At 40.3% G+C, this 18,107-nt stretch overlaps 1 protein-coding gene across 1 annotated transcript in view; it reads right to left on the bottom strand.

The window, feature by feature from the left end:
* Positions 1-18,107, bottom strand: part of ATP8A2 (ATPase phospholipid transporting 8A2) — a gene marked incomplete at its 3' end in the record, with an annotated part of 285,167 nt that overhangs the window by 201,931 nt on the left and 65,129 nt on the right. The window contains exons 12-20 of the mRNA XM_084201014.1: positions 17,969-18,096; positions 16,677-16,754; positions 14,580-14,668; positions 13,828-13,872; positions 12,484-12,559; positions 5,933-6,038; positions 4,521-4,603; positions 2,838-2,887; positions 662-731 (exon numbers count right to left, since the gene is read on the bottom strand). Of these exons, the coding sequence (XP_084057140.1) occupies positions 662-731; positions 2,838-2,887; positions 4,521-4,603; positions 5,933-6,038; positions 12,484-12,559; positions 13,828-13,872; positions 14,580-14,668; positions 16,677-16,754; positions 17,969-18,096 (725 nt within the window). The remainder of the gene's footprint in view (positions 1-661; positions 732-2,837; positions 2,888-4,520; positions 4,604-5,932; positions 6,039-12,483; positions 12,560-13,827; positions 13,873-14,579; positions 14,669-16,676; positions 16,755-17,968; positions 18,097-18,107) is intronic.

Genomic DNA, 18,107 nt, shown 5'->3' with positions numbered 1-18,107 from the left:
CCAGCACATCTTTATCAAATCAGGGGAGGTAAATGGAAGCAGCAGAGCAGTGAACACTGACCTGTATGTCTTGACAAATTCAAGCAAACAAGATCCTCAGAGAGGTCAGAAAGAGATTTTTCCCTGTTGCAAAAAGCCAGCTCCATAGTTTTCCACTGAAATTAGAACCACTCTCTGGCTGTGGACAATGCTAGTTTTGGAGCCTTTGTACTGTGCTAAGTTATTGCTCTTGTCAGTGAAGACAGAAGCACAACATGGTGCAAGTCATGATGACAAATAACAGCAGGTGCAGAGATGCAAGAAAGCCAGATCAAGAGCCAACCACTTGAGAACAAATTTAGCATATAAATATAGCATTATAAATTCAGACAACAGCATTTACTCCAGCTCCTGAACTTCTGCTGCACAGCTGGGTGAAGCCCTGGCTTTGCAGTAAGAGGACTGCTCCCATTAGCTTCAGGATTTCCACTGGGCAGTAGAAAGGCTAGCAGTCTTCCAGCCTGCAAAAGGAGTCAGAGCAGGAATGACAGCTCTCTTAAATCACTTGGCCCTAAGCAGAAAGCCAACAGGTATTATGTATGAGACATGAAATGTCAGCATCAGCCACAGCTGTTGAAACAATAACTGGCAGTGTTCTCCATTAGGCAGCATAATTACTTACAGCCCCTTTGCAGTAGAGACGTAGCTGTCCTGCCGGAGTTCGAACAATCACTGACATTCTCTTCCTGTTGCTATTGAAATAAAAATATTTGCTTTCATTAGTTAAAGTGGTAAAGACTAATTCCTGTTCTAGCCAGTGGATTTTCTCAGATGTGTTTCGTGCATCTGAGATTAAATGGGACATAGCAGCAGTAACTTAAGATCCCACAACCCTTGACCACAAGGAGATATATTAAATTGCCTACTTCCAGCTTCAGCCCTATGTCTCCCATTGGCAAGCACTCCAGACTTACACCCATATGCAAGCAAGAATTTGAAAAAGAGCAAGATAAAAAATCATCTTGAAAGAAGGGGATTCACATTTATTCTCATTATTCTGTGGCAATTTTTCCTTATTCCTCAAGCAAAATTTCTTTGGGGACTCTAGAAATGGAATCATTAAGGCTGATTAGATCTTTAGTATAGGCATAACTGACATTGAAACAACCATCCACTTACAAGAGCAGTTATTTAACTTACTAACTTAAAAGAAAGCAAAAACATCATAGAAAACAATCATGGTATAGATGAGTTCTTGGCCTCTATCAATTCTTTACACCGGTCTAATCAGACCCACACAGTTGGAACTACGTAGAGAGAAGTCAGACCCCCTGAGCAAGGGCAGGACAGTCAAGTTTGGCATACATCTTAAAAAAAAAAAAAAAAAAGCAGACAGCAGCATATGTTACAACAACATTTAAGAAAGGAAGGCAAGCAAGGATAATTTTTAGAAATTTTGATGTTTTACTTATCACTCTCTCCTTCAAAAGAGCCACTGAAAAAAACCCACAACTTCCAAGAGGCAAATGCAAACAAATCAACTCTCATCAAGGGAGCCTTAAGAATGTGTGATTCCATACAAATCTTTTCCTCAGCAAAAGGACCAGCCTGGAAGCATCCTCCTTATTCATTATGTTTTTGCCAATGTGTACAAACAGAGTGTAGAGCAATCTTCCTTCTCCTCTTGAGGTTGCTTTGAGAAATGTAGTCACTATTCACAGCTCAAGAACCATGTGTACTAAAGTAAGCTCTTGGCACGTATCATCAGACAAAACAAATCCTTTCTGAGGCTTTCTTAAGAGGGGCTGGAAGGACAGCAGTTACCTGTGCTCAGAATTTCTGCAACATCCTAATGACACCGGGAAACTTCTGTGTGCTTTTCAAAAACTAATTACAGAACTCCCTCAGTGGTTAGGAGGGAAGGGGCTACACAGAGGAGAACTAGGACAGCTTTTTTCCTACTGCATGCAAGCTGCAGCTGCTCCTGTTCACAGACACCAGGGCGCTGGTCAACTTGTCACAAACCCTCCAAGAGTCTTCCAGTGCCTTTTCAGACACTTCCCACAAGTAGCTTAAGTAGCTACATTCTGACTGGAAAGAGGAAAACACTCAGGAATAATCTTCAAAGCAAGTCAGGACACAAGAAAAGCCCCCCACCCAAATCATCCCTACCTTTAGTTTTACATAGTCCTTTAGAGCACAACCAGCCAACTCAAAGACAGCAGAGAACAAGAGTTCAAGGTTTTAATCCCCAGCAAGAGTAGAAAATAAAGAGGGGAAAAAATGCTGACTAGCACCATCTAAACTGACATCACTTTATTGACTGACAAAGAGAAAGCACCTTGTTATTTCCAGTCACTTAGGGGATTCAACAAGGTTTCTTGCTATCCAAGCAATGCCCATCCTCATGAGTCTGACAAATTAGGAGTGCTTGCAATGTTTATATTTTCACAGCTTGCACGGCTCTTAAGAAGAGGCACTTCCAGGTACAGTTTCCATCTACTCAAAAAGTAATTTGCAGAAGCACTATAAGTGCAATCTCAAAGCACATTCTTGAAGTAGACAAGGGACAACTCAGGATTTCTGAGAGTCACAGCAAGATGCTTCCAGGCCAGCAACTTCTCAATAAATGAACAGAGCTGCAGTGGCAGGAAAAAGTTTAATGATGGCATGCCAACAGCCACCACTTCATAACTCATTCATAGTACATCAGAAATAAGATGAAGGGGTAGGACCAAAACATTAAAGAAGTTCTGCTTTTCTACTGTATCAGCTGCAACATTTTATTCCAAGTAACATTTTTTTATAAGAAGAGTCTTCTTATGACCCTGAATTTCACATATTAGAGGAAAACTTACCTGGAAAACTCCAGCACATTAAGAATTTCAAAGGTTTTCTCTTTCCCCAGCTACAAAAGAAAACAAAAGAAAGAGCGTACTATTCTAAGTACAATCTACATGATATTCTTACCCGTGCAAACACCGGAGCTGAGCTCAGGTGCCTTTGTCACACGTGCCAGTGTAAATAAATGTGGCAATGGCTCCCTCCGCTGGTTAAAGGACGCAGAGCCCTGTTTCATGAACTTGATTCAACATCCTGTATTGCGGCATCCTTCATTCACTACTGCTACACCATTACAAGGAGTTAATGTCCTTTTTGATTAGGCATGCTCTGAAAGCTATGCTGCATATTTAAGTTCTCAACAGCCACCCATTAAGAGATGCATTACAGGCTGTAGGCATTTTCCCAAGTTAAAATAAGCACGCCCTCCAGGTTTAGTATTACAATGACCTTTGACTGACCTCTGTTAGTATTTCTTTTCTTTTAATTCACAAAAATATTAATTATATTTTTCGTGGCCAAAAAAAAGAATAGCTGAGGAGAAATTCCTGTTATCACCGGTAACTCTCTGCTGGGGCTGAGCAAGAACAACCCAAAGCAGGAGAAAGATTTTAAAACACTGTCATTCCTATTGTATCATGCACAGAGGGAGCAGTAGGAGTTAGAGTCATGGAACTCCAGTGGCATTTGTAGCATGCAGTTACATAAAGTGCAGCAGTAAAATCTAATTGCAGTATAGACTTGTCCAAGGCACATTGCAATTCAGCAACATCCCTAAGATTAAAAAGCACCTCCAAACCACTTTCCACATACTGCCACTAATGTAGGCAATCAGGAGAGACAGGAGTCTCTGGGAATGACAGCTTTTATTGCTGGCTATAGATTAACAATGCCTCCAGCTTGGCATTATTAGTATACAACTATGAGTATACAACTGGCTGTTCCTGCAGAGGAGAGAAGCCTTTAGGTGGCTCTAGATAACACTATTCGTCCTAAGCTCTTCCCCTTCAACCAAGAAGCAATTTGAGAATTTGCAAAAAGTTTGTGACAAGTCCTAGAAGATATCTTTCAAGTGCTTAGCTCGGCAGTGTACCAAGAACTTTGAAAGGGAGCATACCTGAGGGGAAGGAAAAAAAGACTCATTATTCTTAATAAGCACCCTACTAGCTGCATCTGTGTAAATCTGGAGCCACTTTAGCTTAGACTGAAAATTGAGTCTGAATGTGGCCCCACGAGTCTGAGGCTGCCTGTGCCAACTGCAATCCAGTAATTGTGCACCCCTGTGTACACAGCTTGTCAAGCAGATACATCTTCTATTGCAGGTCTTACTCAGAAGAAAAAAAAAATGAAACATTTAGAAGAACAGCATTAAACATAACAGTCAGAAAACCTCCCAGACACATTAATTTCCTTCTAATGTGAATGCTCCCATCTGTGCTTCCTGGACAAAGGAAACATTTTTCAGGAACAGCTGCTGTCATTTCCCATGTAAGGTTGCAACTTCCTATCACCCATGCCACATAGAGAGGCAAAGGACTTTGCATCTTAAAATAGATTCAGACAATTTCTCTCAGTGTACATAAGCCCTTAGCATATAGGATCCTAAAGGCCCTCGAAAAGGGCCCTGACAGGGACTAGAGAAAACACCTGTATGCCCTGCAGGAGCGTGGCAGTCTGTGCCATGCCCATCCACCACCTACCGCATCAATGATAACGGAGTGGGGAGTCCGTCCTGTGAAGACGTAACCAAGTTTTTTTGCTCCTTTCACTAACGCTCCTTCATCTGCCAAAACAAAACCAAAAAAAGCTTGAATTTAACTTGGTATGTTAAATAGGCCTCCAAAACCCATATTTCAATATGGCAGATTGCCAAAACAGAATCCCCTTTCCTGTGGACTCCCATCCATAGGGATGTTAAGAGCAGTTCTGCACACCCTTCCATAGAAACATTCAACACTTTAGTCCTACAAAGGCCATGCAACATCAACTACACAACCCTAGTACTTCATCTTTGTAAGATATTCGGTAACTACTGAAGCATTGAACTCTATTCTCGTGGAGGTGTCATACTTTTCCACATGAAAAAGGTGAAATACCTGTTCTGAAAGCAAGATCAAAGCTCTGTTATTTTAAATTCCTACAGTATGTGTCTGATCCATTTTCTGCTGGGAAGGCACTAAGTTCAGGTACTACAGAAATACAGCACTGTTTTCCAGAGACTCAACTGGGCCAGTGTTATTAAGAGCTCAAATAACAGAGCTGCAGTCAGAGCCAACACCTGTGCCTCCCATAGATAATTACTGAGCCTCCTTAAGGAGCAAGCATCATTAAGCACAACCATCATATAGGTGGATTTAGAGCCTCATTCAACCCTCATGTCTCTACAGATCCCTTACTCTCCTCACGGCTCATCACGTTGACCAGAACTTCCTTAGGGGAGCTCTTTATCCTACTTTTCAGACACCCTATTAAGACATAAATAAGAAATGAGGCTGCTTCATCACTCAGTACACCATTACAGCAATTCTAGAAATATCTTCACTAACAGAGATAAATTCAAGGGAGAGCAACGTTCCTCAATCTGGCTCCACCTAGCTCTGTCTGTGCCAACTGAAAGGAATAAAAAAATGGGTGAAGGGCAGGCCGGAATATTGCCAAGACTCTGAAAGTTTTGACTGTATAGTGTCATGTTATCAGCACTTGATAGCTTCCTAGCTTACTCTAAGCAGATACTAGATCAAGAAAGACAGTTTGTAGTCAGGCCAATAAAGTAACTGCTCATGCAGAAACAAATCATTGCTTCCTACACACTCACATCTTTTACTTTCCCCCTTGCAGAAAGAGTACATCGTCTCATGAGCATGGAAGCGATCCTAAGCCCAGCCTATCTCTAAAGAAACATCACGGACTATGTGGTTTTGTAGGAAGCATTCATAAACAGTGTGTACTGATTACAGAATATGCCAGATCTACTGCTAGCATCATGGGGGACATTTTGCTTTCAAAATCAATGACCTTTGAAATGACCTGGAGGTTTATGGACCTTCCTTCCATCTACTTCCACTCCTTCAACTCATTCCCTTCCCTCCCGAAAAAGAAAGCAACAACCAACCTGGAGAGGAGGCCTGGTAGATGATGGTATTTCCTTGTCTCTCAGGAACAACAGTATGACACACGGCCAGCAGCGTGAGGAACTCCTGGATGTGCACGGCTGTGGGCTAGACAGGACACCAGGAGAGGGAAGTTCAGCACTGCATACAGACTGAGGAAACCTGCTCACTAAACTGAGATGATCTCTTAAGTACCACAGACCAAAAAACCCCAAAACATATTCTGTTCTCTATTTATATATATAGTTGTTTTGACCTCAGAACATCAAGACAGCACAGGTCAGGGCCAGCACTGATGAACTAGAGAGCTATTGATAAAGACCTCGTTCAAGCTGTAGAGAGCTGAGAAGGCTGAGCATTCCATCACCCCCCACCCACAAAAGCATTACTTCTTTAGCACCCCAAGCTTCATATTGGCAAAGACACTTGCCACAAGATGATGACATTCTACCAACAGGAAATATTACTAATGGCAGCTTCCAACAGCAGATTGACAGCAACCACACCAGAATTAAACTTGCTGCAACTGCACCTTTAGTGATGAACATCCAGAGCCAAGAGCAGCTGAACAGCCAGTAGAAGGCAACATCACATGTCCTTCCAAAGGAATACAGCACACAGTCAAGCATAAAATCAATCTATGGTCCCTACACATTCAGCATCAAGAGAACATACAACATAAACCACTATTTCAAAGTGTTTAAACAGACACCAGGTCTGCAACTCAGCAAAGCTTGCACTTAAATCACAGGCCTCTGATCAGCCAACTGTGGCAACTGCAACCTTTCGTGATGTGAAATTAAGTCACGCATCCCATTCTTCCCTCCTTTCCATCCCTGCCTCTGGCACAGGATTTATAGTCTCACAGCAGTCAGGAAGAGCACAGCAGCCATTTGCTCAGTGACTCAGACATGAACTTAGTATTTCTGCCTTTGCAGAATGCCCTACTTGACTTTGCAAACTCTCAAAGAATTTTTGCATATAAACATATCATCTAGGTCCCAAAGCATTCATTAGCATAGCATACGCATTGGCAATATGAAGGTTTCATTAGTAGAATGTAAAATTCTATAAAAGCCAGAAAACCATGGCAGCTGGCAAACACTGGGACAATGTATGTAAACAAACTGAGCATATCAGAAAGTAATGCAATAAGAAGACTGAAAATCCAAGCCCTATACTCTTACCCCTATATTCAAAGTACCTAATGTACTTTGCATGAATGTTTTCAAAGTAACTGTTTCACACAGTTTGCACACAGTTCAGTTTGCATACTGAAACTTCCAAATTGTACGGCCACGTGCGACTAAAATAACAAGAGTTGTTGCTTTTGACATGCTGGGGTGCAGAGGCTGTGCTCAGGAAAACAAACATATATTTACACACTACTATCTGAAAATGTCCACAGCAAATTACAGTCAAGAGTAATTGCTGTTCCATCATTTGCAGTCAAAGTAATGAAAGTTTTATCTCCACGTCAAAAGGCACAGCCTGCCAGATTCTCATTTCAGCATCTGTTGCTGCAGACCTTTGATGTCTCACACTTTTATCACCTAGCCCCTTAACAAGCTTTCATAGTATGTGTTCTATCAGCTGGAAACAACCTGTCTCCAGTAGTGACATGGATTTTAATCCTTCCTAAGTATGTATTCATGTTTTCAAGACAACAACATAATTTGCTGCTGTCTTGGTATTTTCACAGCTCACAATGTATTACAGGGCAATCTTCCAATTCTGTTTCAACAGATCACCAGAGGCCCAGCTTATCACAACAGCTCCTCCACACAGCTGCCATTTGTTTCCTTTCGGTATTGTTCCAGCACTGACATTATTTGTTTCACAGACATGAATCAGGGTAGATCATTCAAATACCTGCTTTGGACCTGTGAACAGAAAACCTGTTTATGGCTTCTGTGGCAACGTATCCCTTCCAAGATGCTGAGCTGAATCCCAGCACAGGACAGAAGTCCCACATCTTAACAAATTCTGCTTTATTACTTATTTTCCTCCATCAAGTCTTTGACAGTATTCTTACTGATGGTCTCTGAGAGATGTTTCTTGCCTGCTCATGTGTTAAGGTCAGCCTTATTTCTTCCTGCCTCACTTTTTAGTTCTCTATTTATCCGTTGTTGGAAAAAAGTTTGCATATTTTAATCTCTTATTCATCAGTCCACAGCTAGTTCTCATTTTAAGTGCCTTCTTGACTCATTTTTCTTCTAGTGTGCCAACAACTCTGGGTGAAAGCCATTGCTTCTTCCCTTCCTCCCCCCCCCCCCCAAAAAAAAACCATGAACAAACTAATTACAAACATCTATACAAGAAATATACTCCACTGGGTCAATTATTTTCTTTGCTTCCCCTACCAGTTGAGAACCACACACACATTGCAATGGTCTGGAAGCAGATTCTGGATTGTCATCTACAAAGCACTATCCTCAGGGAAAGCAAAGTTCAGCTATCTAGTAGGCACGGTACTATCATTATCAAGCAAACCACTGGGCAGAAAGCAAGTTTTCATCCCTTCATGGTTCCTATATTTAGAGGAACAAAACACTGAGACAAGCCTCAGTCTTTTGGGGAGCTGCCCTCTGCAGAGCACATCTTCCTATCTGCACATGCTACACATGCACTCATCTGGACTCTTCATTCTGAAGACACTATTTTTCTCAACTGTTAAGAGTCTCATAAAAATTACAAGGAATTTGCATGTGAAGTTAAAGATATCTTTCATCTTTCCTTTAGGTGTAGCAGTATCAGACAAGTGCCCTCATTCACAGTATTTCCAGGTGAGCAGGACTGACAGTTTTTTAAGCAAATGGCCTAGAAATGGCCAGTGGGATACTAAAGCACAGTCTAACAACCTGAACTTACTACTTTGCATGCAAGTGGCACATTCTGCCAAGAAAAACTGTGAAAATGCTTAGGTACTTAACTACCACAGAGAATTACATGGTAATTCTCAACTTCTTAAAAATACATGAACTTCCTACCATTTAGTTCACTAAAGTATCTGGAGAACAGTGTGGCAATCCTGCCTTGCTGAGCACCCCTAGAACAGTGAAGCTGGCAGGACTGGAGGAGACCAAGATACTTCAGGCACAGACTGAGAGAAGACATTACCCAGCTTTTGAATAACCAAGAGAATTAAATTCAAGTGTATCTTGCCCAAAACCAATGAGATATGACCTATAATTAAAGACACTGCCTTGTACTTGAACAAAAGTACTGAAGTCCCACACACAATAAGAACAAAAGCAGATAAGAGAAAAATATATCTCGCCAAGCTCTAACAATTTAATTGTGAACTATAAAATGATGTGTTTGGATTGTTTTCTAGCAGTCTGAACTAAAGCCTCCCATAGGCTTTCATCACCCGAATATGTTTTTTTCCCCTACTGTATTTCAAATTTCAGTTTTTCATCCCAGTTAGCCATGATATGTTTTTCTGGTTCTGCTTTCCTATGGAATTAAGAATCAGCTGATGATAGCTGTCATTTTAACAAAGGTTGATGGGATAATAGCCTCAGTTCCCACACGCTACACAAGAATAAGCAGACGTGTTGGTGAGGTCTAAACAAACACTTTCAGTGTGGTAAACGCTCAGTGTGAGCACAACAGTTGTCTGTTCTGCCTGGCCAGCTGCTAAAGTACTCATCATGTGTACTCACTGAACCAACTCATGCATCTGCAGCTACACCATGTTTGCTGCTTCTCAGCCAAGAGATAATTTGGGGGCCACAGAAGAAAGTTCATATGCAAATTGGAATTCACAGATGAGGTTTAGAGAGAATCCTGGGAGATACAGGAGTCTAGGATGAGAACCAAGTCTATCAGTTCCCTCTTGACCTCCTTCCCTGCTTTCTTATCATCAGTGTAAAACATAACCACACATCAAACAGGCTTGCATCTCTGTGCTGAGCTCATTCACAGGACATATGCAACTAGGAAGCACCAAGATAAAGACCATCTAGCATTTTCACCAACCATTCCTTCCCGTCTTAGGAAAGACTCTTACTAGACTAAGAGTTGATGCCATTTTCTCTACAGAAACAAGACAGCAGCACACACTTGGTACAGCTGCACAGTTCATCCAACAGAAGCCAACACAAAGAAAAAGCGCAGGCAGACAAAGCTTGGTACTTTCTCCCACATTAAAATAGCAGAGCAGCCAAGAGAAACCTCCACAGATTTTCAAGACAAGTTATTTTTCCCTGGAACAATTCCTACAGGGCAATAATTCTTTAACTGCTGCTCAAAAGTGGACTTGGCTATCAGTCAGCCCTTACACACCAGTGGCCCAGAAGAGCTATGAAATTTAGAGGTGATGCAGGATGCTAGAAATCTTCCTAGCAGATGGAAGACAGTCTCACGAGTACAAGTGCATAATTTTTTATTTTCAACCTGGAAAGAAAATTACTTGGCACTGAGACAGTTCTAAACTAACACTTGTGACTGAACTTAAAAAAAAAAGATGGAAATCTTCAAGAGCAGAGCAATGAACACTTAATGAGAGCTTGTAAGAGATCACACTTACACCTTCAGCTGCAGAAGGGCAAATGTTTAGAGGGAATTAATTGCCCGAGTACAGCACCATCTAACTTCACTAGGTAGCTTATGCTAGAACACTTCAGTTTTGCACCACAGTTCACTACATGAGTAGAAATTGACAGACATCTGCAAATAGCATCTGCAGCTATCTATCAGCTGTAAAAAATGAGATAATATAGATTTTTAGATAGAAAGAAGCAGTTATGCACCTCAGCAGCTGACCTAATGCAAAAAAGCCAGAAAGACCCTTCCCTCTACCACTATCCTGGAATCCAGCCCCTCCTCTCAGCCACAGCCTGACAAATACACCCAAACATGCTCAGCCAACTGTCATAAGCAGTCCTTGCATTCTCATGTCTTGTGCTAAATCATCACTTGCCAGAGGGTGGCACCCATTCCTCCAGTACAGTCAGGCTCTGAAAAGTATCTTTGGCCAGTAATTTCCCCACTCATCATCTGAGGGCTGAGTTCACACAATATGCTCAGCCCAACAGCCAGCTGCACAATGACATCAATATTTGTCTGTTTAAGTAACCAGCAAAAAGCAAACTGGAAAAGGGCTCAGCACAGAAGACTTCTGAGCTGTCTAGACTAAATGACACTTAAGGAAGCTACCAAAATCCCTTATTTGCCTGCTACAACAGCATATATTTCTTCTATCCTCCAAAGCAGAAACTACCCAGAGAAGATCAAATAATTAGGTAGCCCTAAAATAAGAGGCCATCTCAAGGCTAGGTGAGAAATTCCATCTCACAGCTCATCTGAGATACATCTCTTCTGCTGACTCTATTAAAATATACCAAAGCATTTTTCTCTATGCATACCTAAAGCAACAGCAGCCAGAAAGAGCTCAAAGACATTTTACCTGCAGTCTACACCCAAACCAGAATGAATACCTGAAGTCAACAAGTGCCATAAGCCATAACTGTAGTCATAAATGAACTAACAGGACACAAAGGAACAGGACATGCACGAATCTTGGCTGCAAGTCATGTCCAGTGGGAAATGTTTCCAGAGTACATGAGTACAAAAGCCACATAGGAAACCAGGGCACTGTCCTGAGTGGGTCACCTTGCTGGATGTTAGAGCACAGGAGCCACCTTTAGGCCCCATCATCCTGCAGAATAAATAGTGCCAAACCAAGTAATTATTCCCTTGTAGCATTCATGCCACGCTGCAGTTCTTAAGTACTGCAAAGCAGAACAGAAAGCAAAGCTTTCCTGCACACAAACTGTATACTGCAAGTATATTTTAGATGCTCATACTAAACTAAACCAGCCCAGTTGCAGAAGCTACACTAAGGAGAACAATCAGCTGATTGAGTTTGTGCTTGCCAGTGCTCAGACCCCATACTGTGAGAGAGCCTGCAGAGAACAAGGGTCATGCTTTTTGGCAAGTGAATTAATTGTCTGGTGTCCAGTCAGACACTTCATAGCCACATGATTTCCAAATAAACAACTGACTGACACTGTAAAGACTAGGTCCCTTTAGGACTCAACAGCTAGGCTAAGACTACTAATCATTAAGGCTCATGCCAAACTTGAATTTGCAATTAATTTCCATCTCTTACATCCCTGACATAATTAGAATTCCAAACACCTGCAATACTTAAGGTTCACTCCAGAACTACCTTGTAATGCTACAGATTACAGTTAAAAATGGTATGGATGTTTCAACACTCCAAGTAGATTTTCTTTTAAAAAATTTCAATTTCTATCATAACTTGTTACAAAGCATTATCTTCCATATACCACAGAATATATGAAGCTGCTTTAGAGGTAGCTGGAATCTGTATCAATGCCATTGCCTCTTTAATTCAATTGTAAGACAAGTAGGCAGAAAGGCGTTGGAGGGAGCTATTTTGATTCCAATTTACCCCCTCTGTGCTTGCATGACACACTCACAGAGCAGACTTAATCACACAAATAGATTTGTTCAGCATTCAATTCCAGACAAGCCCAGAATAGGGCATTTAAGAGGCGTGATATTCAAAGAGCAGACTTACATGATCATTTTCAATGTTTTGCAGCAGTCTTGGGTCATCAAATTCACACGATTCACTGGTGGAAGGAGGTAGCTGGCTGCAGAGCAAAACAAGCATATTCAAACAAGTGGCAACATTGCCAATCTTAGTACTTCATCTAGTTTCTTGGGAAACAAATTTAAAAAGCAAAGTAAGACTCCAGTGTCCTTGAAAGCATTGTGAAAAGATCATATGAGTAATGCAGCAAGTGCTGAAAATGAACACCAGCAAGAAACTCAAAATGGTTATGGTCGACAGTGTATTTCAGAAGATTCAAGTATCAATGCAGTTCCTAGGACAGATGTAGCAACAGAAGTTTTTAAGCATATTTAAGATAAATGGATTTCAGGGTAGCTTGCTCATAAAATAGATTGACATTCAATATCCCTAAGTTCCCTCCCTAGTCAGAACATTCTGCTTCAAGCTGACCCCTGGAGGATTTTAACTCTCCAAGTACATACCTCGAAAAACTTTCACAAAACTGAATAAAAAAGATACAAGGGAAAAAGACACAGCAATAAAAGAAACAGCAATATACTGGAAGAAAAGAGGGATCCATAGAAATGACCTCTCAGCAGAAGAAACATTTTATCACCTTCCTAAAACATGATCATAAAAATGAGCTGGACCAGTGGAGAAGCCCAGCTTAGCTCACCACCAAGTGCTTTTCTAACAGCATTCAGTGTTCACCTGTTTCTTGGGTGGGAATTCACTTCTTCCCTATATTCGCCTTTCAAATCCGTGTCAGTCCTCCCTGGCTCTTCCCCTCCTTCCCAATAATCTCAAGGTGTTTCATTGATACCTTGTAACACCTCTGGGTCTTCACTAGTTTCTGTGGAATGGGACAGACCCATCACCTCTATCCACTAAAGTTCCCAATAAATACAAGAAGGATTCTCTGGACATGATTAATAACTAAAACATAGCACTTTAATAAAGAAGTCTCTTTTCTTCTTATTCTCTTCACTCCTGAACTCAGTCACCATAAAGAGCAACATTCAGTCTCTAGCTAGAGGTAAGGTTCCTGCAAAGTCAGTTAATTTTAGCTTTTAACTTGACTGTCTGCAATTATAAATAAGCACTGCATTAGCATCCCAGCCACCCCAGCCACTGCCTATTCCTCACCCCCCTCACATATGAAATCTCTATGCAGGAGAGTAGATCCATCACCACCCACCAGCTCTGCATTAGGCTCCCACTGGAAGACCATTTTACTCAAATGCATTCCTCCCTTGGGCTTCTTCCAGTCCCAAATTGGAAAGCAGTCTTTATATAGATTGTACCCACTCTGCTATACAGAACATAAACATCTTGGAATGTATTTACCTGAAGTCTTCTGATGAACGTTCTCTTTCCAACTCGGGAAAGTGACTGAGGAGTAGAAAAAGGAAAAAAGAACATTTATTCCACTTTAGTAACAAAAAAAAAATAGGTAGAAGGCGAAGATCAATGAGTCATCCCACAAAAACATATGCTGGAACCATGGATTCAGCTGTTCATACATTTGAATCAAATTTTCTGCCTTTTGAGATATCTAATTTAGCTAACATGAAATTCAAAGGTTAACTTGCACCGAGGTCTTAAGACTACCCATTTAACATGAAGCAAATACAAAGATGTAGATGACTCAAAGGGATCCTTTTGACAGAACAGAATAAAACCAGTAGGCAGGGATCCCTCTTCTTCAAGGAATATTAAGCTCTATAACTACATCTACACTGTTCTAACAAAATTCTGGTTCTTCTCAAGTCACAGAAATATGACTGATAATGGCTACCCTTTGGCTGCACTTCTTCCCTCTTGAAAGGCCAGAGCTTATTAAGCACTACTGGTTTTGTTTAAATCATGATCAGGTAAGTTAGGAAGCAAGTTTCCTTGCTTCATGTGAAGTACTCCCCAGGTTTGTCTTTCATAATTTGGGCTGCAGGACAGGAAAATGAAAACTACTAATTAAGACCACAAAATATGCTAGAATAAAAATTGAAGAACAGAATGTTCTAATCCTTTTTCAATATAAAATTTTGTACCAGTAGTATGCACGCATCAAGCTATGGAGTTTTTTTAAAAGTCATACCTACCCATATGTCACTCCAGCAATACTGCATTTCTTAAAGTTCATGATATTGCATGTTAGAGTACCTGTTTTATCAGAAAACAGGTATTTTACCTGGAAGGGAAAAAACAAGTCTGATTTTCACCTTGCATAGTAATAAAACTCAAAGCAGAAAACAGGAAGATACTCAGAGTCATATTGTTCAAATGTCACAATATTGGCCAATGCAGGCTTATTACAGCTTGATTTGTCTACCAGATCTACAGAAGAAAAATCAGGCAAATTATTTAATTGCATTAATTCTTTATCTCTAAATGTGGAAAGGCTCAAATAGTAAGTATCAATTCCCAAGGCTCTAGTGTGATCACTACAGATGTACTTGGTTGCACTACTTGGACCTTTACCAAATCTTTCAACTGCACTAATCTCAAAGAGCAATTAGAAATGAAAACAAAGACTCTTGGGCTTGTTGAAGGATCACTGGAATTTTGCACACTGAAGACATTCTGTGTTTCAAAGATCACCAGGAATGTTTGGGGATTTTTTCCCCCCTACCTATAAGCACAGAATATGCTTGAGTAAGTCCAACTGGTACTCTGCAGGCAAACAAAAGCTGTTTTATCTCATGTCCACCCATGAGCAATCCTAAAGTACACAACACACAGCCACAGTCAGCACTGCCCAAAGTAATAATCCTTTAATGGAAACAGCGATTTTAAGGGAGAACCTGGAGACAACCCTATCAAAGCAACTTCTTGGAGCATTAGCAGATTCAAAATTCCCACCTTCAAAGGGCCATAACAGACCATAACTAATTGCAAGTTAATGATACCACAGTTGTACCTCTGCATGAAGTGAGACTTTGAACCAGGAAGGGATGGTGATAACATGAAAGAGTTAGACAACTCACAGACCAAAATAATTTGACTAGAGTTAGAACAAGCTTGTCCTCAACAATTGCCATCCAGCTCAAGACAGTGCACTACACTACTTGTAACGTGATCCTTTAGTTGTGCACTATACTGGTACTGAATACAGCATTGGAAATGGAGCCTTTGCAAGCCAGAAGTCAAGTGGGTACCCACACTTCTGAGGAATTTTAAGTCATTAATAAATTCACCATAAAACAAAAACATCAAGGGCATCTGTGAACATGCAATTCAATTAAAGAATCAAAAATTTCAGTCTAGTTACACAGAATCACTAGTAAGCCATTCCTGAAAATAACATATGGGCCACCAACATACATTATGCCACACATCCCTTACTTCAGGCAAAAATAACACCATAATTTGGAGGTTGATAACTTCACATCAAAGTGATTTAAACAGAAATAAAAATTTCAGCATTCATAAGAAAAATGCCGATCAGATTAAGCAGGAACAATATTGACTACCCCCCTACTGAGCAGGATATTATGCATTTTAAATACATAATGTTGTCTCCAATACTAAATTCATGCCTGTTATGAAGTTCACATAGTTCAGTTACAGATCTATAACCTTGATGTCAAGGAAAAAGCTACCATTTCTTAACAGTATTACAAAATTCCAATAGCAAAGTCATATTACCCAGTAAGCTTGTTTTGGGAAGCCCTTCCAGTCTGAAGAAATGCTATTTGCAGAATAAACAAACCTACAACAACTGGAAGTTAATATGCAGTTATCCTTATCTGAATGGAAAACAGAAATGCTTGAAGGAACACAATATCTAAATTAGGAAAATAACTGCATTCTTTTTTACTTGCATCTCCTGTGAAGTAGTTAGAAACATCAAAAACTAATAAGTCTAGCCCTGTATATTCTGTTCTGGTATAGACAGCCAAAATCACAGAGCATCTCTCCAAGACCTTTGATAATAAAGTTTAGAGCGAACATAAGAAACAGTTTTAATTCCCAAACATAAAACTGTCTATATGACACTACATTTAATCCTGTGATCTCATTATTTCACTTGCAAGACTCAGACTTCAGAAAATAAAAATGTCTCATTAACCCAAGCCACAGAGCAACAATATAAAGCTGATTTGTACATCTTGTATGATCTCGTACATCTTGCTCTCATATCTTCACTCTTGAGAGAGTATATCACAATCATGACACTTCCGAAAATGTTATTTTACCTGCCCAAGTTCCTCATTAAGGTTTGAGGTTCTGGCCATTGCAGGTGTATCTGTTTCAGGGTAATACATATCTATGTCCTGAAATGAGAGCAAAATTAAGACTTATGTTATGCAAATTAAACACTAAAGTCTCTGTTCTTCTTTTAGTCAGCTCCAACTTGGCTAGACTGTCTTAATGCTATGAGCAGGCATTCTGAATGCTTGAGACAAACATCATCCCAGGATGAATATGGGTGCCTCCTTTCCAAAGTACACCTCCACCCTACAGGGACATGAGAAAAGACAGATTGAACTATAGGTAGTTAATAAACTAAAGGTGCAACAGAAAAAAACCAAACTCAGTAGAAAGAAGTTCATGCATTAGCCATGCTAATCATAGGTCGTCAGTTACAACAACCAGTTGTTCTAGCCACATCTATGAGACAATCTTAGTGGGTCCATGAAATAAACTTCTGTTACTACAAACAAACAGCTCCTACACAAACCCAAGCAACTTCTCTGATATGCATCTCTACTACATCACAATCAGCTCAAGGAACAGACATATTAAACTTTGCTTACACGTGTTTTTTAGGAATCTACTATATTACTCAAAGTCCAAGGATTAATGCATACCAACAAAAGGTATTCCCCTTGGTTTTGTCGAGCTTAAAAGCCATCACTACAGTATTTTTGGCCCACAACTTGAAAGACATTTTGAAGTCAAAACTTCCCTGAACAGAGAGATGACTGTTTGGTTGCGTGCGGCAGCATCAACTTATCTCCTTACAAAAACACTATGGTCCATTCCAGAGGTGACCTTAAGGCCAGCCTCAAGATGTAAAAAGAAAACAAAAAGAAACCCAAAAAACAAAGCACAAACAAACAAAAAAAAACCCCAAAACCAACAAAAACAACGACAAAACCCCCCACACACACTGTCAAACAAGTCTAGTCTTGCCCTCTGCTGTGTCTCAGAGAAGCTATAAGATACTGAAGAGTTTTCAAAAGATAATCACTGAATGTGAGTCAGCTAAGAGAGAGACCTCCTTCAACCAAAACCTGAGACTTCCCTCTCATCCTAAAAGCCTAAAATACAAGTGATGATTTGCACAGAGGACCTTCCTGTGACTAGATTTTTTTTAAATTTCCTGTGAAACACAGAACTGATATTGAATAAAACCTGAGTTTCCCTCTGCCTTTCCCAGAAGTTGCATCAGAAAGTAATTAGAAAATCTCACTAAGATGTTAAGTGGGTTTTTATTTTAAATGTCAACATCCAGAACTGAGATACATTCACTCTTGCTACTTACCCAATTTATAAAAAGAGCCTGAGTAAACTTGACAACTTCCAATGTCACCAGAAGGCTGATTGGAATAAGGTTGTTGTACAAGATTATAAACGTCAGCAGATTGTATCCAAAGTTGACAGACAGCATTTCTGTGGATCAA

The sequence above is a fragment of the Fringilla coelebs genome, assembly GCF_963513975.1.
Source record: "Fringilla coelebs genome assembly, chromosome: 2".
NCBI classification, from domain to species: domain Eukaryota; kingdom Metazoa; phylum Chordata; class Aves; order Passeriformes; family Fringillidae; genus Fringilla; species Fringilla coelebs.
The sequence above is the reverse complement of the archived record's forward strand: the minus strand, read 5'-3'. Positions and strand labels throughout refer to the sequence as shown.